Source organism: Apodemus sylvaticus, chromosome 4 (assembly GCF_947179515.1).
Source record: "Apodemus sylvaticus chromosome 4, mApoSyl1.1, whole genome shotgun sequence".
Taxonomy (NCBI): Eukaryota; Metazoa; Chordata; class Mammalia; order Rodentia; family Muridae; genus Apodemus; species Apodemus sylvaticus.
Window position 1 is genome coordinate 61,156,330 of NC_067475.1, and position 17,944 is coordinate 61,174,273.

Genomic DNA, 17,944 nt, shown 5'->3' on the forward strand with positions numbered 1-17,944 from the left:
TGTCTTGTCTCTTTCACTTATAGAATACCTGATAGAGTTACATTTATCAGCGCTGCGACTGTCCCAGAAAGAAGTGTAGAACACAGAACTCTTGTCTGGTGAACCAAATTAATATACCTTAATTAATACACACAGCATAGGCACTGCAAGCAGGCCTCCCACCATTCCCAGGGTATGAGGAACCTGACTGGGAGTTGTCGTTTATCTCATATGGCATGGGTAAGGCTCAGGCTCCACTAGGAGGCAGCCTCCTAGAATCCCTGGAAAGAAGGCCTGAGGCCTCCCTGCCTCCACTAAGATCCAAACCTCCTCGCAGCAGGGGGCTGGTGAAGGGACCCTGGAACACCCAGCCTACCTTATGGCCTGGCAGCTCCTTTGGACACGTGGGCTGGACTTGTTCAGAGCTTTCTTTTCCACAGCACTGAAACTAGAGAGCAAGAAGAGGCTTTAGGAGACAGGAGGCAGGAGTGCTGGCCCCAGGGCTCTGTGCCATTGCTGGCTGGCAGTGCCAAGGCCACAAAGCAGCTTTGAGGCAACTGCTATTTCTGGAGAGCAAAGGAAGAATCACAGGACTGTGCTAGTACCCCAGAAACAGGACTTCTTCAAAGCTGCAAAAGTTATATGATATGAAGTGACTTGGGGCAGGCTAGGGCAAGGAGCTAACTGATGGTGTCCTCCTTAAGGAGCTGGGAGACAGAAGCAGGGCCTCACATGCGAGTTCCATCACACCGCAAGTCCAAAAACCCGCGGAGGAGCAAAAGCTTTATGAGTTTTGGGAAGGGCTCTTTAGCCCGGGACTATATGAGAAGAGAGGAGAGGGAGATGGGCAAGCCAAGGCCAGAGTAGCAGGCAAATAGGCACCCTGCCTCAGGGCGGGCTACTTAAGACAAAGGGAGCTTTGTGCTGCTCGCCCTCTCTGGGGAACCTTCTAAGACACCCTTGTCATACAGAGCCAGGTACCTGGAAACACATGGCCCTGAAGTTCAGTTACTTCTCCAAAATGCAGTGCTTAAGAAAACAGAATGACCTTGGTCTGGCTCATTTCCTCTATAAGCTTTTCTTGACTCTATGTAGCACAGTACTCTAGCACATTCTAGAAGGGAATATAGTTGTTTCCCAACAATCTTCATTTTATAGATGAGGAGTGAGCTGAAAGATATCAGAGAGGTCTATCTACCTAACTCATTCAGTGTCGCAAAGCTGCTAAGAGACATGCTGGAGCTGAGATTTCCTGGCTTGGAGATCACTGTGGTGGTTTGAATATGCTTGGTCCAGCGAGTGGCACTGTTAGGGGGTGTGACCTAGTTGAAGGAAGTGTGTCACTGTGGGGTGGACTTTGAGCCTCCTCCTGTCTGCCTGGAAGTCAGTCTTCTCCTGTTTGCCTTCAAAACAAGACATAGAACTCAGCTCCTCCAGCACCATGCCTGCCTGAACACTGTCATGCTTCCCACCAGGATAATGGATTGAACCTCTGAACCTGTTAGTCAGCCCCAACTAAATGTTGTCTTTTATAAGAGGGACTTGGTCATGGTGTCTGTTCCCAGCAATGGAAACCCTCAGACAGTCACCATGCTTGCTTCTGTCACACCACAATGTCACCTCTGAAGGAATGGACACACATTTGGGTGGCTTTCTCAGTGTCTTGCTCATGCTTTTTGGTCTCTTGAGCATATGCCTTGACTTCTTGTGAATCTGTGGTAGGCCTCTTTCTAGCCAAAGGTCTACACAAAGCACAAACTCTGTGCTCTTACCAGAGTTAAATCAAATGCAGCTGCTTCCATTTATTTTATTTATGTTTATTTTTAATTAAGGTGATTAGAGAGCCTGGTTCAGGCATGGCCAATAGAAAATGTGATGTCAAAGAAGAAGTTACTCACTGCTGAGTGGAAGGTAATGAGCGTTCCATTACCCCTTCCCCTGTCTTTAAGGTAATCACTGTAGGCCTCCTCATACATGGTCTGTACATGTCGTATAGCCTGAAAAAACACCAGGACATGGTGAATGGGAATTTGCAGACATTTTCATTTTACCAAGAAAATCCCCTCTTCACGAAGAAAATTGGTGACGCCTATTTCCCACACACTCCTCTGTATTTTAAGAGGATTCTACACATATAGAACAAAACATAGATTCTAGAGGTCCTGAGATGCTTTTGGAAATGGAAGGATAAACCAACCAAGAACATTTTATTATATCTTGGTGTGGGGATTTGTAACCCTGACAGGCTTCACTGTCAACTAGGCCCATGTGGAAGGTCCTGTGAGCCACTCGAGGTGGGCTCCATGACTGCACGGTTCCCTGCCAACTCAAGGCAAGTGTCCACTGCAAAGGAAGATGTTCTGCATTCAGAGATCATGCATGGCTTAGTGGATGCTTTTTCTAGTCAAAGACATATGACCAAATCCACGGGCTTGAGCCCTGTGTAGAGCTAATATGAGACTGGGAACCTCTGGGGACCAGAAGCCAGGTTAAGAATGTTCCATAGGGTGTAGTCACTCAGTTTCCTTGTTTATCAGTTTTACACTAAGCTCATACATCCATCAAGGACAGCACACGAGTTCACTGGAAAGGCCGCCTGCCCTTTTGTCATGACCTCCTCTGGGCACGGAGGACTGCTATTCACATGCAGCTGGCCAGGATTTAGCTTCTCACAATAGGGCAGCCCCTGTCTAAGCCACGCCTTTTGGACAAGTGACACCCAAGAAATGAGAAAGTGGGTTCTTTCTCCTTTTTTCTTGCTTCATTCTTTTTTCTATAACCTAATGCCTGCTTCATTTTGAACTAGAAACAATCTTAAACCAGAAATCCTAAACAAACAAACATAGACTAGTTTATACATGAACTAGAAACCAAATATTACCACTCATATACATGATGAGCTCTGTACACTACTAGGTAAAAGGTTCTACTTACACAATTTGGAGGGAGGCTATTTTGTTTCTTAATGATATTTTGGGGTAGATATTCTATATCATTTGCCATAAGAAAACTGCCTTAACAATCACAAAAATTCTAGGATTTACTTACTACATCCTTGCCTATAAATGCAAATACTCCAGTGGTTACTTCAGCAGCAAATATCACCAGCAGACAGGTAAAAAACTGTGGAGAGAAAATACTAATGTCATTAATTTAATACCTTTTCAATTTATTTAGCCTGAATACATTCTCAGCTCTGTGATAAAACAAACTCAGCTCTGTGATACACAAGACAGCTTTTTTTAGCTTTATTTAGAGAAAAAAGATCATCTGGGAGAGGAAATAGAAATTTCACACAGCCATAGATGAGAAGCATCAGGCAGACATGGAAAACCCAAAGACTGATGGGAACAGGCGATGAGGGGCATCAGAACCCCCTGCTTCAGGCTCCCTGTGAGGAGTCCAGAGTGGGCTCTCTGATGCCCCTCACCTCCTCAAGGGTTCAGAGCACTGACTGGGCAGCAGGTAACAGAGGCCGCTTCTGTTGTTGCATTTTCAAACACAAGCTGGGGGTTAAAATAAGGACCAGAGGGATGTTTGGGTAAGTTATTGATCTTAACTAGAAATGCTCTCCTTATAGATAACAGTTCTTTCCTGGCTATGAGGATCTTTAAGCTGCCTCATCCACAGTGAAATATTATTTCTTAAAGAACAATCAATTCTGAAGCACTCTTCCCCAAACGTCTTTCCTCTAATGACTTCATTGTTTTCACATTTTCCATAGAGGCAGGAACAAAGATAATATTATTCTCATGCAGGAGATGGGGAAAACAGACACCAGAGAGAGGCTCCAGTGCCAAGGCTTTATGTCCTAGAGGAGCTAGGTCTTCTTCCAGGGAAGTCTGCCAGTCCACCCCATGCCCACCCCATAAACCCCACTTACTGATCCGAGCACACATTGTGACTCACGCATGGCTCCACAGCACCCGAAGAAGCCCACAGTCATCATGAGGGCCCCAGCTCCAACCAGCACATACAGCCCTGTGGATGAGAGGCCAGGGAGACCGTTCAGAGCCTGAGTAAAGACAGACCCACCAAGGCCAGTGCAGGAGACAGGAGCCCTGCCTCCCACACCAGCTGGGCTCTGGCCTTCATCTCCGTGGAACATTCTGCTGCCACCTGTGCTGGTGAACTTACTGTCTACACGTCATCCATACCTGCTTACTCAGCAAAGTAATCCTATCTCCTCTCATAACAGTAGACAAGTCAGGAGACTGAGGCTGAAGGAAGCCAAGCAACCCGTCTGAGAACACACAGCCAGTGAGGGGAAGAGGCCGCCTCCACCTCAGCCCAGAGCTGTTGCAATGAAGGGCCACCACAAGCTTCCCAAAGTCCAAACACTTCATCCTGGACTGTGCACCTTTGTGCAGAGGAAGCAGTACCACCCCCACAAGGCCAATGACACTGTGTCGGGGTAATCAGAAACTGGCCTCACAGCTGCGACACAAGCCCAAGCCTTTTCTTGAGCCCCAGAGCCCCCCTGTCCTCTGGACTTAATGGCTGTCTCCACCACTGAAGGACTTGAAGCCAAGGGTGTGGGAGGCAAGAGTACCTGCTGGGTAACGGGAGGGGAAGGGACAGAGTGGGGTGTGGGTAAGGACAGGAACACAGGACACACAGTATCAAGTCAGTTTTGTGTGAATTTTTTCTTCTTTCGAGGGCAGTGCCTAAGATATTGGACACACAGGAGGGCATGTTATAAAACAAAAATCAAAATAAACAACCCATGAGGGAGAACAATAAGGTAATAGACACCCACAATGTTATTAGCAGCACCATGTTGGAACCAAGAGTTAACTACCTTTTGAGAATTTCAATACAATTGCTGTGTGTGATTGGGTGTTCTTGTCAGGCTCTGCTGCAGCCAGGTTTACTAGGGCAGCTCTCATGACAGGCGTGAAGAACTGAGCCGCTCTATTACCTCCTTTCTTAGGCAAAGGAACTGGGCCCCAGAGAATCAAGGTATTGACCCAAGGTCACAAGTTGCTGCTCTAAGAGGCTATCCTGCCTCCCAAGCAACAGCAAGAGCCTTACTTACTTTTTGGAAACTTCACTTCCTAAGTCAGGCCCCAGGAGAATTTTCCTCACAGAGAAAAATGACCAGCAACATGCTGGTCCTGGGAGGTCCGGACCAGGCCCTCCTGATTTCCTTCTCCCATCCTGAGATAAGGGACAGCACAATGCTAGGGCTGGGCCTGGCACTTGACTCACTGGGAGTAAGGCTAATGGTCTCTGTTTTTTCCTTTTGCATTTTAGTCAGATGAGTCACCTGGAAACCATTTTTATTCACCCGGAAGTGGTGGTAGTAGGGTGCTTGGGTCCCACCCCTGTGGGGAACCCCTGACTCTGGCATTCAGGCACTTCCTGGGGGTTCCTCTGGGTGGCTCACAGCTGGTTTGTGGGCAGGCCTATCTGTAAACAGACCTAGATGAGGCTGCAAGCTAGCGACTGCTTCCTGCACCTTTCCCCTAAGTGGGGAAAGGTTGGCTGTGCAGTCTGGAGGGACCTACGTTTCCAGATGTTTCAGCTCCATCAATCCCTCCGGGTCTGCTTTCTCTAAGAGGATCATTTCATGGGGAATAGATATGGTTACAAGAGAACCGAGACCATTTAAATACAAGTGTTGTTGGCTCCTCTGCCTGAACACCTTATTGTGCGATGTCGGCGCTCTCCAAAGCTCTTTCACTTCTATCATCTCCTTGGTTCCTCAAAGCAGTCTGGTTGGGAAAAGAGGACATTCCTGCGATTTTACAAGAGGTCAGAGGCAAGAGTCCTGATTCCCACTCTACACTCCTTACTGAGACAGCTGAGTAAGGGGCAGTGGTGGTCATGGAGGCAGCAGCAGCAGCAGCAACAACAGCATCCTATCAGCACTTTTCCATAAGGCCTCGAGGGAGAGAGCCCTGTTAACTCACTGACTTCTTGCTTACAGTGTCATTGCCTCCTGTCACTACTTCTACAACTGTTTGATCCAGTGTGAAGATAGAGTTGGGGTCGCAGCCTATGGTCCAGCTCCCTAAATCCTCATCTATCATACACTACACTTCAGGCAACTGGTGACCATGCCCTGTTCTAGTATAAATTGGACCTTTGTAAGTTCCCACAGTTTTCTGAAGATTTCAGGTCTACAAATCTTCAGGTGAGAACCTTCAGTCATTATGTATTTCTCCAGTGGACAGTGAAAGTCCCGGACTTCTTGCCTCATCTCTCCAAGCATCTGTACTTAGACACACATTCTGAGATCTCATTGCAATGAGCATGTATTAGACTGTGCTCTCCAAGATCAGCCAAGTGGGATGTGGCCTCATATCCTGAGGTCTGAGATAGGAAAGTGATGTCATGAAGAGACAGGCTCCCAGTGTATAGGGGCCTGAGAACTTAAGACAGAGGGTCTCCCCAGTGGGTACAGTTCCATAGGTCTTTCTGGCAACAATCAGGAGATGTGCTCACTCGAACAGTATAGACAAAACAACCTAAGCATCTCAGCAGCTTCTGCTCCTGAGGCCTCTCCATAGCAAGCCTCTGTCTGCATGAAAGGATGTGCCTGTCCTCCTGGTTCAAAATGAGACTCTCTGTGGAGCTGGAGAGAATCACAGGAAACTTCCATATGCAACGAATTCCTTGGGCCTGCCAAATCTGGCTGTAAGAGTCTGCACAATGTAAGCCCTAAGGCTTCCAAGGATACTCTATTTAAAGTATGGGTTTAAAAAGAGCTGCGGATGGATCAATTAGCCTATAACTACATATTAATTCCAAAATGGCTTCCATAGAGTCCTCTCTCCCAAGAGCATGCAAGACTAACATGTGACCTACTTAATAAGTCTCTTATGTTTTCTAAGCCCCTATTTTCCTTGAATTGAAAGAGGAAAGTCCTTTGAAATTTTGTTTTATTGCTAATGGCTGGGCTTTGCGATGCCAGTGAGATGCTACCAGCAGCGCCTCCCCAGGGACGCCTTCTTTTCTGATGATTCCAACTTTCCTCCTCAGAGTTCAGACCCTTCTAGAAGCACTGTTTCAGCTAACAAAGGATCAAGAGGGCCCGTTCAAGGCTCATCAGCACAAACTCATCTAAAAATCCTTGTTGGGAGTGGATATATTGGCGTGCTCACCGCCGACAGAGATCCTGGCAGCAGATGGTCTTCTGCAACCTGCTTATGATTGGCTTTTCATCTATTTTTTTTTCCTGATGTGTGTGTGTCTCTGCAGAAGTTTTCCTTCCAGTTTCCCGTGGAAGCACATAATTACAGCCATCACTCATTCAGTTTCCACAGGGTTTAGTCCCAGGATCCCTTACATACCAACCAGTGGATGCATGAGCCACTCATGAAATGGTGTCATATTTACACATAATTCACTCACAACCCCCTGCATCCTCTAAATCATCTCTAGGTTATGCATCATATCTAGCACAACACAAATGTTCTAGAGTTTTTAGGCTTATTATTTAGGGATTAATGGCATGAAAAGGTCTGTACATGTTCAGAAGAGAGGCATTAAAAAAATCTTTGATCTGGGGTTGTTTGAATTTGTAGATGCTGAACCAACAGATGTGAACCAATTCTATGGGTTGGCTGTATATAGAGGAATACATATGAGTCTGAGCTCATGGGAAAAGGTTGGAGGCTTTCTAAATAGCAGCTGCAGCAGTTACTAGATAGCAGTTAGTATTCCAGGTGCTTTATTTGTCTCACTCCACATCGCTGGTGGGAAGTACCACTTGCTGGTGGCTCAGCCCTCTCCAGGAGCACTGTGCACGTGACGCATGTGAAGACTGTCCTTGATGGAAGGACCATGTGACAGTTGGTCTAAACCCACCCCGACTGCTCCTCTAGTGCGCTGTCTTCCCTCACCACACGGCTTTTCCTCCACATCTCCTCAGTACATGAATAGCGAGAGTTAGTATTTACTCACCACTCACCACAGCTCAGTTGTCCCTGCACTTACACAACTTCGCAGTCCACAGCTAAAGAATCCAAGATGCAGCAAATGAAAGTTACAAAGCTATGACAGGTAAACTGGAATCCAGCTAAAGTGCGAACCCCAAACTCTCAGCTACATTTTCAGTAGAGACTCAGAACAGTGAATTTCTTAGCTAGAAATCTGCCATGTATAAATGGTAGGGGGTTCCTGAGATTTCTAAAATTGCTGCTTCCTGGGTGTTTCCCCCAAAAGAACAGGCTAGGGTCCAGAACTCTGGGCTGCTGAGGTAAGCCCTCTCCTTCAGGGTTGTGATCTACAATTCTGGCATAATAATAATCTATTCTGATTCCTGTAGAATGACTTTGGAGAAACTGTCCAGACATGGTAGTTTCTGTTATCCAGCTAGAATGGTGTCAGGGATGAAGTTAAAAAAATATTACCAGAGTGAGTCAGAGTATTGACAAAGACAAGCCAGCCTCTGAATGGTTAGCAATGGAACACTTTCCTTCCACACAATCTTCAGCCACACTCAAGTCCGGGCTTTGAATTCAACAGGGTAAGACAGACATAGCCAGGCTGTGCCTCTGAGGAGCCAAGTGGCTGTTTGTGTGGGCACCCCCAGTGGAGAAAGCTGCTCACTCCCTCAACTCACAGACATGAGCTCATGTGCTCCAGCTTCCGGAGACAGGGAGGACCACTCCCCACTCTATGATCCTGGAAGACCCCAAGGCATCCACCCTTCCAAAACATGGGGAGGGGCGAGTACAGGAAATCAGATTGGCAGGCTGTTGGAATTAGGAAAAAGCAGGGGCTTTTTCCGAGAGTTCCCTGAAAGAAATTGGAATGGAGAAGGTCTAGGAAACCCCAAGTAACCCAAGTCCTCTCTCTGCCAGCTCCACTCTTGCCAGCCTCTTCCTTCCTCACCTAGGCAACCAAGGGACACAGAGACCCTGGGTCAGCCACTAGGCCTGGGCCTGGGCCCAGAGGAACAGCAAATGCAGGCGGCGGGCAGCAGTCGGCCGGACTGCCTCCCTCCACAGCCTCATTTCCCCGCAATCGTGGCTCCCTGCTTTGGCTAATGCCTACCATTCTGTCTGCCTTGGACACTGGGAACAAGCATTAGTACAGAGAGAAACTCCATCACCATGGAGGGAAGATGAGGATGCTGGAAGGGAGAGCATTCTTGCAAACATGGGGCAATTCTAAAAGGCCTGCCTGCTGCCTACCCAGAGCTATGCAGTGTGGCTTTCTGGAGGTTTCTTCACTCTAGGCTGAGTGGCTCCCTTCTCTTCTGCCCTTCTCTGTGATCCCCCTCAATTCCTAAGAAGCTGGGGCTCTGGGCACCTGGCTGTGGCTTTGTGTCTTGAAGAACCACTTGAACATGCTAAACCTGTTTAGGGCAGTCTTTAACCAAAGGGCAATGGGTGTGAGCCGATGATTCTGAAACACATTCTGAAGGAAAACACACAGAACCTTTAGGCTTAGTGGCCCACACCTGAGATCCTAGTACTTCAGAAGTGGAGGCAGGAGGATCAGGAGTTCAATGATATCATCAGCTATTAGGTTCCATTCCAGCCTGGTCTACATGAGACTCTGACTCAAAAAGCCCCAAAGCAAAATCAACAAGCATGATGTCCCCCTCCAGGTCAGTCAGTGAGCTAAGGTGCCTTCCTCCCAGCTGGAGGGAGGGTGTTCCTATGGGGCTGGAGAGCCTAATGATCCAGGAGCAACTCCACCTGTGTTGCCTACGGTCTGAGGTGTAAATAAAGTTTCACAGGTACAGTTTTGAATTCAACCCAAAAATATCTTGTGATCTCTTCACTCAAAAATGCTGAACAAACTTAGGCAGGCAAAAGTGTTCTGTTGGCATTTAACCACTGTGACAAAATCCAGGCTGAGTGTTTGCCAAGCCCAGAGCTCTCCGTGGTGAGCAGGAGGGTCAGCTGCTCTACTCAGACATTCCTGCTTCCCTCTCTAAGCTAGCCAAGCGGGTGGACATGGCCTGAGACGCAGAGATGCCTTTTCATGTCCTGTTTGTGACAAGTATGTCAGGAATCTTTCTACGGTGACCAGCCATAGAAACCTGCTCCACTAGACTTGAATAGAATGGAAATTTAGTGAGCCACATGGCTGAAAATCCAGGCTAGTACTCATCACAAGGACTCAAATGAAGCTATCAGAATCCAGCCCGTGGCCATCTTGGCTCATCTTTCTGTCTCCTCTCTGCTATGATTAAATGGCTTCCAGAAGCTGTAGGTTTCTAACTCCAATAAAACATGCTTCTTTCATTTCTACAGACCTCCTTACACTTCCCAGCCTTATGCTAGTGCCAGGCACCAAACTGTTTGTGTAGCCCGCTTCCTGTTGGCCTAAACACCCTAAAGCTAAGCAGACTGAGGATGGATGAGAGCGAAGGCAGTCCACCAGTCCACCAGCGGAGCGGGAATCCTCCTTAGCGCTGCGGGCATGAGTGTGGGTACACCCACCTTGGCTCCTCAGCCACATCTCCCCCTGCTGATAGCCCACGGTGAGTGACAGTAAACACGGACAGTCAGTGCTCAGAAGTTGGAGGACTGGGTTTTTGTAGGAACAAAGCACAAGGCCCAAGAATTAGAAACACAGCCATTGCCATCCTCTTCTGGGCCAACGTTGGCTTAGGCATGAATATACGCTGTGATTCCGGTCAACAGGCTGCAAGAGCAGACTTCTGGAAGAGGACGGGTGAAGTTGGAACTTCCTTTTTCTCTTTTGGATTGTATTGATGAGGACACAGTGCTAGAACCGCAATAGGAGGGCAGAGCAGGGCTAAAATACTAGAGGGACCAAAGCCCCCCAGAAGAGCACCCGCTTTATGTGTCACCCCATTTTCACCTCACCTCCTTCCATCTTGGCAGGAGGTGTGGCTGTTGTCCTTCTGCCTGTTCCCCTTTTCCAGGGACAGGAATCTCCTTTCCCTTCTCTCAGCAGTCTCTACTGATGGAAGTTTTGTGATTAGCACCCCAAAACTTTGAAGTATCTCTTCATTTTGAGTTGTTTCCATGTTAAAACACCAGATCACAAAGTAAAATATGGAGTCATTGAGGCTCCCCGTGACGGCTTGAATGACTGGAGAAGCACCCCAGAGAGGAAGGGTGGGTCCTAACTCTTTAAGATAAATTTTAGTTACATTTCCTTGATACTTCTTTAAGTAAAAAAAAAAAAAATCGATTTTCTTGGGACCTTTTATCCTGGAAAGAGAAGGAAGGTCCACAGAGGCCCATCCCTAGGACCAGCTGAAGTGTGTGGGTCCAGACACTCAGACAGTGACTCTTGCCTCTCCCCTGTCCCACAGACCCAATCTTTAGGGAAATTGAAGTCACTTACCCACATAGAAATACTCTGGGGATTTGTCCTCTGATGATAAATCCTTTATGGTACCTCCAAATCGAAACCATAGTCCAAATGCAATGACGGCTGATCCGGCTAGCTAGAAGATAAACAGCAGAGAGTTGACTATGGAGGAGGAATGTGGACACAGACTGGAGAACAGGCTGCAGGCGTGGGATGTCCAGACTTGGAGGGTTGCCCCTGTAGACACCATCTTGCCTATTCTTCATGTCTTGCCAGGAAAGAAACCAGGCTTAGAGGGAAAAGCTTGGGCTCAGTGCCCCTCAGGGACCCAATATGACTGATCTGCTCTGGGCTGTCCTAAGGCTGGCTTTCTCCCCCCACCTCTTTCTCTCTGTCTCTCTCTGTCTCTCTCTCTCTGTCTCTCTCTCTCTCTGTCTCTCTCTCTCTCTTTCTCTGTCTCTCTCTCTCTCTCTCTCTCTCTCTCTCTCTCTCTCTCTCTCTCGTGTGTGTGTGTGTGTGTGTGTGTGTGTGTGTGTGTGTGTGTGTGTGAGAGAGAGAGAGAGAGAGAGAGAGAAAACCACTGTTCCAACATTCGTCCTGCCAGGCATCTGCCCCTTGCATTATTGTCTCTTGCCGGGTATACACTGGACTTCCTCACCGACATCTTAGTGAATGGCCACTGTCTGGGGATGGGGGTGGGGGAGTCACCAAGAGCAAGATGAACTCTAAGACCTGCGGGAAGTCACCTTCTAAATTAGAAAAACAAACAAACCCACACCAGCCTTGGGCCCACCTACACTTGCTGATGCAATTTCCAATTATGCATTTATATGCATGCAAATGTCCATGATGTAATCCCAAGTCTGTTCAGAGATTCCTGTGACCCAGAGACTCCCGTGACCCCCTCTTCTTGATTCCTACATGGTGACCGACACCCTGCCCCTACCCAGGCATGGTTTTGCAGGCAAGGAAGGAGGGTTTTTTTTGTTGTTGTTGATGATGTTGTTGCTATTTTGAGTTTCCATGGAAAGTGAGAAAGGAAAAAATATGTTTCCGAAAGGCACGGACTGTATGCTATGTGGCTCACGGAGAGGCTGAGTGGCTGGCGCAGGCAGTGGCTGGGCAGGCTGGCAGCTGGAAGAGTCATCATTGGGTTTCCTCTCCTGAGGCTGAAGACTGTTACAGGCTAAGCTGACAGCCCCGTCATCACAGGACTGTCCCAAACACAGGCCCACAGGCTCCAGTCAGGTGTTTTCCCCACAAACAGCACTCGGATATCATTGTATCTATCAATTAACACTTATTTACAGGGTATCTTGTGAGTCAAAGCATTATGGGAAAATCCCCAGAGATGTAAAAAATACCATCCTGCTTCTGCCAACTCTTCCAGTTACTGTTGGGCAGCCCTAGCCTTTCACCAGTCAGTGAGGGTCTGCTCTCATCTGTGAAGAGAAGAGCACCCACCTCAGCAGCAGAAGCCAAGGAGGAAATGCAGACCAGAGGTTAAGAAGGAAAAACCCAGTCAGGATTAGGCCAGAGGCCTTTCCAGGCAGGCCCCTTCTCTCTTGTAGGGAGGGCAGCCTTTAAGAGACCCGGTGCTGCCCCTGAAAGGCCTGGCTGTGTGTCTGAGGACTTTCCTCCTCTTCATTTCGTTTCCCAAGGCCAATTCCCTGTGTGGCTGGCTTCTTCAGAACTATGCAGGCCTGCCTTCAGTGAGGGGGAGTGGGTGGCTGAGTTCTACCAGCTGGCTACTTCCAAGGGGAATAACCAAAGGTTTCCAGCCCTCAGAGAGGACACTAATTGGATAATTTGTGGGGCAGCTAAAAGAAAAAAAAAGAAAAAAAAAAAAGAAAAGAAAAAAAGACAGGCTCTGCTGTCTTTGAAAGACGTTTTACTTTTTTTTTTTTTTTTTTAAGAGCAGGCTGGCATGGAACCATGAGATGAAATCATGCCACGGCATAAAAGTGTTTATCTTTGAAGGGTGGGGTTACAGGTGACACTTTTCTTCTGTCTTCTAAGGGCTCTACATTAATTATGCATTAGTCTTCTAGACTTAAAAAAGATAGCTTTTGAGAAGGCATTGCATACTGTTTTTTATGTCCAATATGGAAAATGGAGAACCTTCTTGTTCTGTGCTTAACTCAGGAAGGTGGCAGCTCTGGGGCTCTGGCTGCTATGCACAGAGAGGAGTACTATCTTTGGTCAAGCCTGTCCCTAGGAATGCCTGGGCTGAGTCTGCCCAGTGAGTCCCACGGGCTTCCCTACTTACCCGTCTCACTGGTGCCTTAATGGAAAGACAGAGTTTCCAAACACAAAGCAAAATCTGTTGACAGAGGCCCTGGGCCCAACCAGCAGCCACCACACCGAGCACGGAGGAGGTGACTGGTCTCAGGGACACCCTACCACGAGACCGCACTTTTGGAATCTCTGAACACAAGCTCTAATTTACTGCTGTCTGGATCGTCTTCCCAGACAGAATCCATCGTCCAGTTCTGGCACAGATGTGTTTGAGGCACAACGGAAAATGAAAAGAGAGGTTGCAATTTAGAGCCAGTGGGCAAGGGGGAAAATCCACACTTGCTCATCCAGGCCCCAACCCCAAACCACACACATGGCTTTCCTCTCTGGGTCAAGGAAACTATGGCTTAGCTGAATGTCATCACTGTGTGGCAGGGAATCCTCCCAGAATGCTGTGGGCTGTTTTAGGGATGTGTGGGTAAGGAACTTTCCAGGGCCAGAACAGTCTCTGCTTTGGAAGGAGGCACGGCAGCCACCGTGTAGCAGTCACCGTGTAGCGGCCACCGTGTAGCAGTCACCGTGTAGCGGCCACCGTGTAGCAGTCACCGTGTAGCGGCCACCGTGTAGCGGTCACCGTGTAGCGGCCACCGTGTAGCGGCCACCGTGTAGCTCTTCAGCCCTTCTGAATGCTCAAGACCCGCCAGGCTCATGAGATGCCATGTTTGCTGCACTTGTGGTTGGTGAACTGCACACTGGGAACTGCTCAAGGGGAGGCAAGAAAATCCCACAAACTCCATTCCAGTGAGAGCAGAGGAAGCAAGCTTCCTGTCAGGCACAGGTTCTTGTTATTGTGAGCATTCCCTACAGCAGAAGATGCTCTCTCTCCCCAGCACTTGAGGGAAGCTTTCAGGCCTCTGTAGTCCCAAGCTTTCACCCAGTAGGCCCCACGTCCCCTCTGCCACAATGCTTTTAATTCCAGCCCATTTTATATAGATATACTACATCTATACGCAGGAAAAGCTGAAGCAAGCAAGAAATGAGCTCCTTCTCCAGTCCCTCCTTGCCCCCGCTTTTCTCTCTCCTCACTTCCTTCTCTTCTTCCGTGCACATTGAGTGAGAGCCGACCACAGTGCGAGCCAGGCCGGGGACTATATGCTCCCTGTCGGAGACGCGGAGGCCAATCACATAAAGTGAGACACGCAATAAAGATGCAGGAAGTGTGCTGAAGGGGGGCAGCACCCATGACCGAGGGAGGGCACGGGGCACTGGCGGGTGGCAGGCATGCCCATTCTGATATATACATATATGCTTTGAAGAATGAGTTCAGTTTCACAGAGCAGCCAAGAATTAGTGGGATGTAAAGGTTGAGGCAGAAGGAATAGCACAGGGGAGAGGCCATCCCTTACCTCCATGCTACGCCAAGAAAGAGGCCAGTGTCGGGGAGTACACGGCAGCATCGTCACAGGAGTGTGGGGGCAGCCATGGCTCATGGCTTCTGCTTAGCCTGCATCATGGTGGGAAGCCTCTGCAGTGCCCCGAGGGAGTGGGGATAGGAACTCAACTCTTGATGGGAGTGAGCAGGAGCTGAATGTTGCTTGGCTGCCAAACACAGCGAGCAGCCACAGACCAATGCTCAGGAAAACCACAGAGAGGATGCCAAGGAGTGGGAAGGAGACCCCGAGGGCCAGGGAGCATCACTGTAGCCAGGGGCCACTGCTGAGGGTCGCCCTGCTTCTAGGGCAGGCATTACTTGCAGTGTCCCTAGCAGAATTATAAGAAAAAATGCCATTGCTTTTGCAGAAATGGATTTTTCTTCTTAAAATCGTTTGCCTGCTTTGAATGGGTGGGGAACATGCATGTGCCATACATAGCATGTGTGTAGATGTCAAAGGACAATGTGTGGGAGTCCATAGTCTTCTGCCTCCATGTGGGTCCTGGGGACTGAAGTTAGACCATGAGACTTGGCGGCAAACACCCCCACCTGCTGCGGCACCTCACTGGCCCTGGAATGGACTTCTCATACAATGGAGTGAGCTGAACCTCCGTGGTAATTACTAAGAACAAATTAATTAAAAACACTAAAAACAGCCAGGGTGGTGGTGGTGCACACCTTTAGTGTCAGCACATACGAGGCAGAGGCAGAGGCAGGGGGACCTTTGTGAGTTAGAGGCCAGCCTGGTCTACTTAGTGTGTTCTGGACTAGCCAGAGCTGCACAGCAAGACTCTGTCTTAGATAGGAACAAGAAAATCAAAAGGAAGGAAGAAAATGTTATAAGGTAGGGTAGGTTTGAGGAACACAGGTGAACCAATGGCATAAGTATGTGTAAATTAAAAGGGAGAAGGTGACTAGAACACACCAGATGGGGTCCAGAGGCCATCACTGAACAGACGGTCACAGACATTCTTTGTGGACAAGTTATATCAACAGCTACCAATGATCTAGAAAGTTTGCCGGACACAGAAAACTGTCCAGATATCTTTAGAGAAGAAATTTATGGTCTCAAACTCTGGGGCAAAAAGGATGGAAGACAGAGTCCAAATAGTTAGAAGAAAAGCAGATTGACAGAAAGCTTCTACCAGGTAATAACTCTCTGCAGAACACAAGTCCTTCAGTTTAAGGCAAAATGGCTCGTGCATTTCAATTGTACTTTACCACCGTTGTTGATCTCCCCTCCGGCTCCCACAGCACTGAGATGCGGAGTGCAGACTCCCTGCGTCTGTACAGGTCTTCCAGCACGCCCAGCCTCCCCCTCCTAGACACAGCCACCTGCATGACAAGTGAGCCCATGTGCTCTGTCTGCTACCCAGCTCTCTGCTGATGAGACCCAGTAGAGAGGATCCTTCCTTGGCCCAAAGCATCCCCAGCAGGATTTCTAGCCAAGCACGAGTGCTTATAACCAGGTAAGAGCCCATGGAAGGGGCCTCGGCCTCCGGAGTCAGGCTCCCTGTCTTTTCTCAAGTGGGGACATCTGTTTTTGCTATTTCATGAGTCAGAATGCTCTTCTGCACTGCCCACAGAAGGCTGACCCCCCCTCCCTCTCAGCTCTCAGGTCACTGCCTTGGGGAAGCCTGTCGTGGCCTAGATATGCGTGTCATTTCATAGCTCACATAACTATTGCTATTTAAATATTTCTGGGTTTTAAAGGCCTGAGCTCTGTGAGGGCAGCAGCATCTCTTAGCCGTTGGCTGCTAAGCGTTTCCTCTCTGCCTTGTAGAGCCCTCTAAGGTGGGGCAGGGGAGCAGAGGCACCACTCCTTCAGCTGCGAGAAGAATTGTTTTCTCCTTAAACCCACGTTCTAAAGACTACCCTCGGCATGATGGCTCTCAGAGCTAGGACCCTTGATGGGTACGTGTGTGTTGGTAATCAGTACAAGGAAACTGTGTTGGAGGGGCTCAGCAAACACTAACCCACAGAAAAAGAAACCACCACACCTGCACTAGCTAGCAGGTTTCCTCTGCTTCAGGGATGTGTGCTGAGAACCACGCGTGGTCACAAAGAGTAAACCTGCATGCACCTCTTCCTGGGCAAGGTTTGCACACTTCACATGGTTACAGCCACACAGACAGACATGCTGCCCTTCGATGAAAGACAGCCCTATGTTCTTGCTTCACCACACTGAAAGCCGTGTGCACACAAACACAGCTCATTGCTGGTCTCCATTTTGGGACGAAGCTACACAAAGTTGAAAATGAGGCTTCTATTCTAGAGTCTCCGTTAAATGCTTTCAAGCTAATACTTGCTCATGGTGGCAATGCACGTCCTAGATGGACTCATAATGAGCACTTGTGATTCCTGATCTGATTGAAGCCCCATTACGCCTCAGCTTTGTGGCAGGCAGATGTCACAATCTCATTTGCTTTGGAAGATGACACTAATTTGCTCAAAGTGGAAAACCAGCTCCCAAGACTTTCATCGCATTACACAGCAAAAGCAAGGCCAGGATTCAGATGGTACTTTCTCAAGAGCAAGGATTTTTTTTTTTTAACCAGAAAAAACTACAAGGGCCGAATAGCATACGACATTCATACCAAACAGCCTCACAGGGATGCAGTTGCCCTGTCTTTGACATCAGGACCAGGTATAGACTAGGAGGAAGGACTGCTGTGACAACAGATGGTGATAAGGCTGTTTGGAAATGGCTGTGGCTTCTGTGTCTCCAGTGTGATTTGTCCTCTATTCCTTCATAAGGGCAAGTTTGTGCCTCCTTCAGGTAAGAGCATGTCTATCTATCTATCTATCTATCTATCTATCTATCTATCTATCTATCTACCTACCTATCATCTATCTATCATCTATCTATCTATCTATCAATCATCTATCTATTTATTCATTCATTTATTTGGTGTGCATGTGTGTGTATGTATAGGCACATGTATACACTGTATATGGTGGGGAGATGCTCCATCTTCCCCCATGTAGGAGCCTGGGGTGGAGCTCAGGCCATCAGACTTAGTAGCGAGCCTCTTTGCCCACTGA

General features: G+C 48.3%; 1 protein-coding gene across 1 annotated transcript in view; it reads right to left on the reverse strand.

Moving 5' to 3' along the window:
* Positions 1-17,944, reverse strand: part of Tspan2 (tetraspanin 2) — a 39,512-nt gene that overhangs the window by 12,230 nt on the left and 9,338 nt on the right. Inside the window, exons 2-6 of the mRNA XM_052179623.1 lie at positions 11,263-11,365; positions 3,863-3,960; positions 3,028-3,102; positions 1,878-1,976; positions 356-427 (exon numbers count right to left, since the gene is read on the reverse strand). Coding sequence (XP_052035583.1) covers positions 356-427; positions 1,878-1,976; positions 3,028-3,102; positions 3,863-3,960; positions 11,263-11,365 — 447 coding nt within the window. The remainder of the gene's footprint in view (positions 1-355; positions 428-1,877; positions 1,977-3,027; positions 3,103-3,862; positions 3,961-11,262; positions 11,366-17,944) is intronic.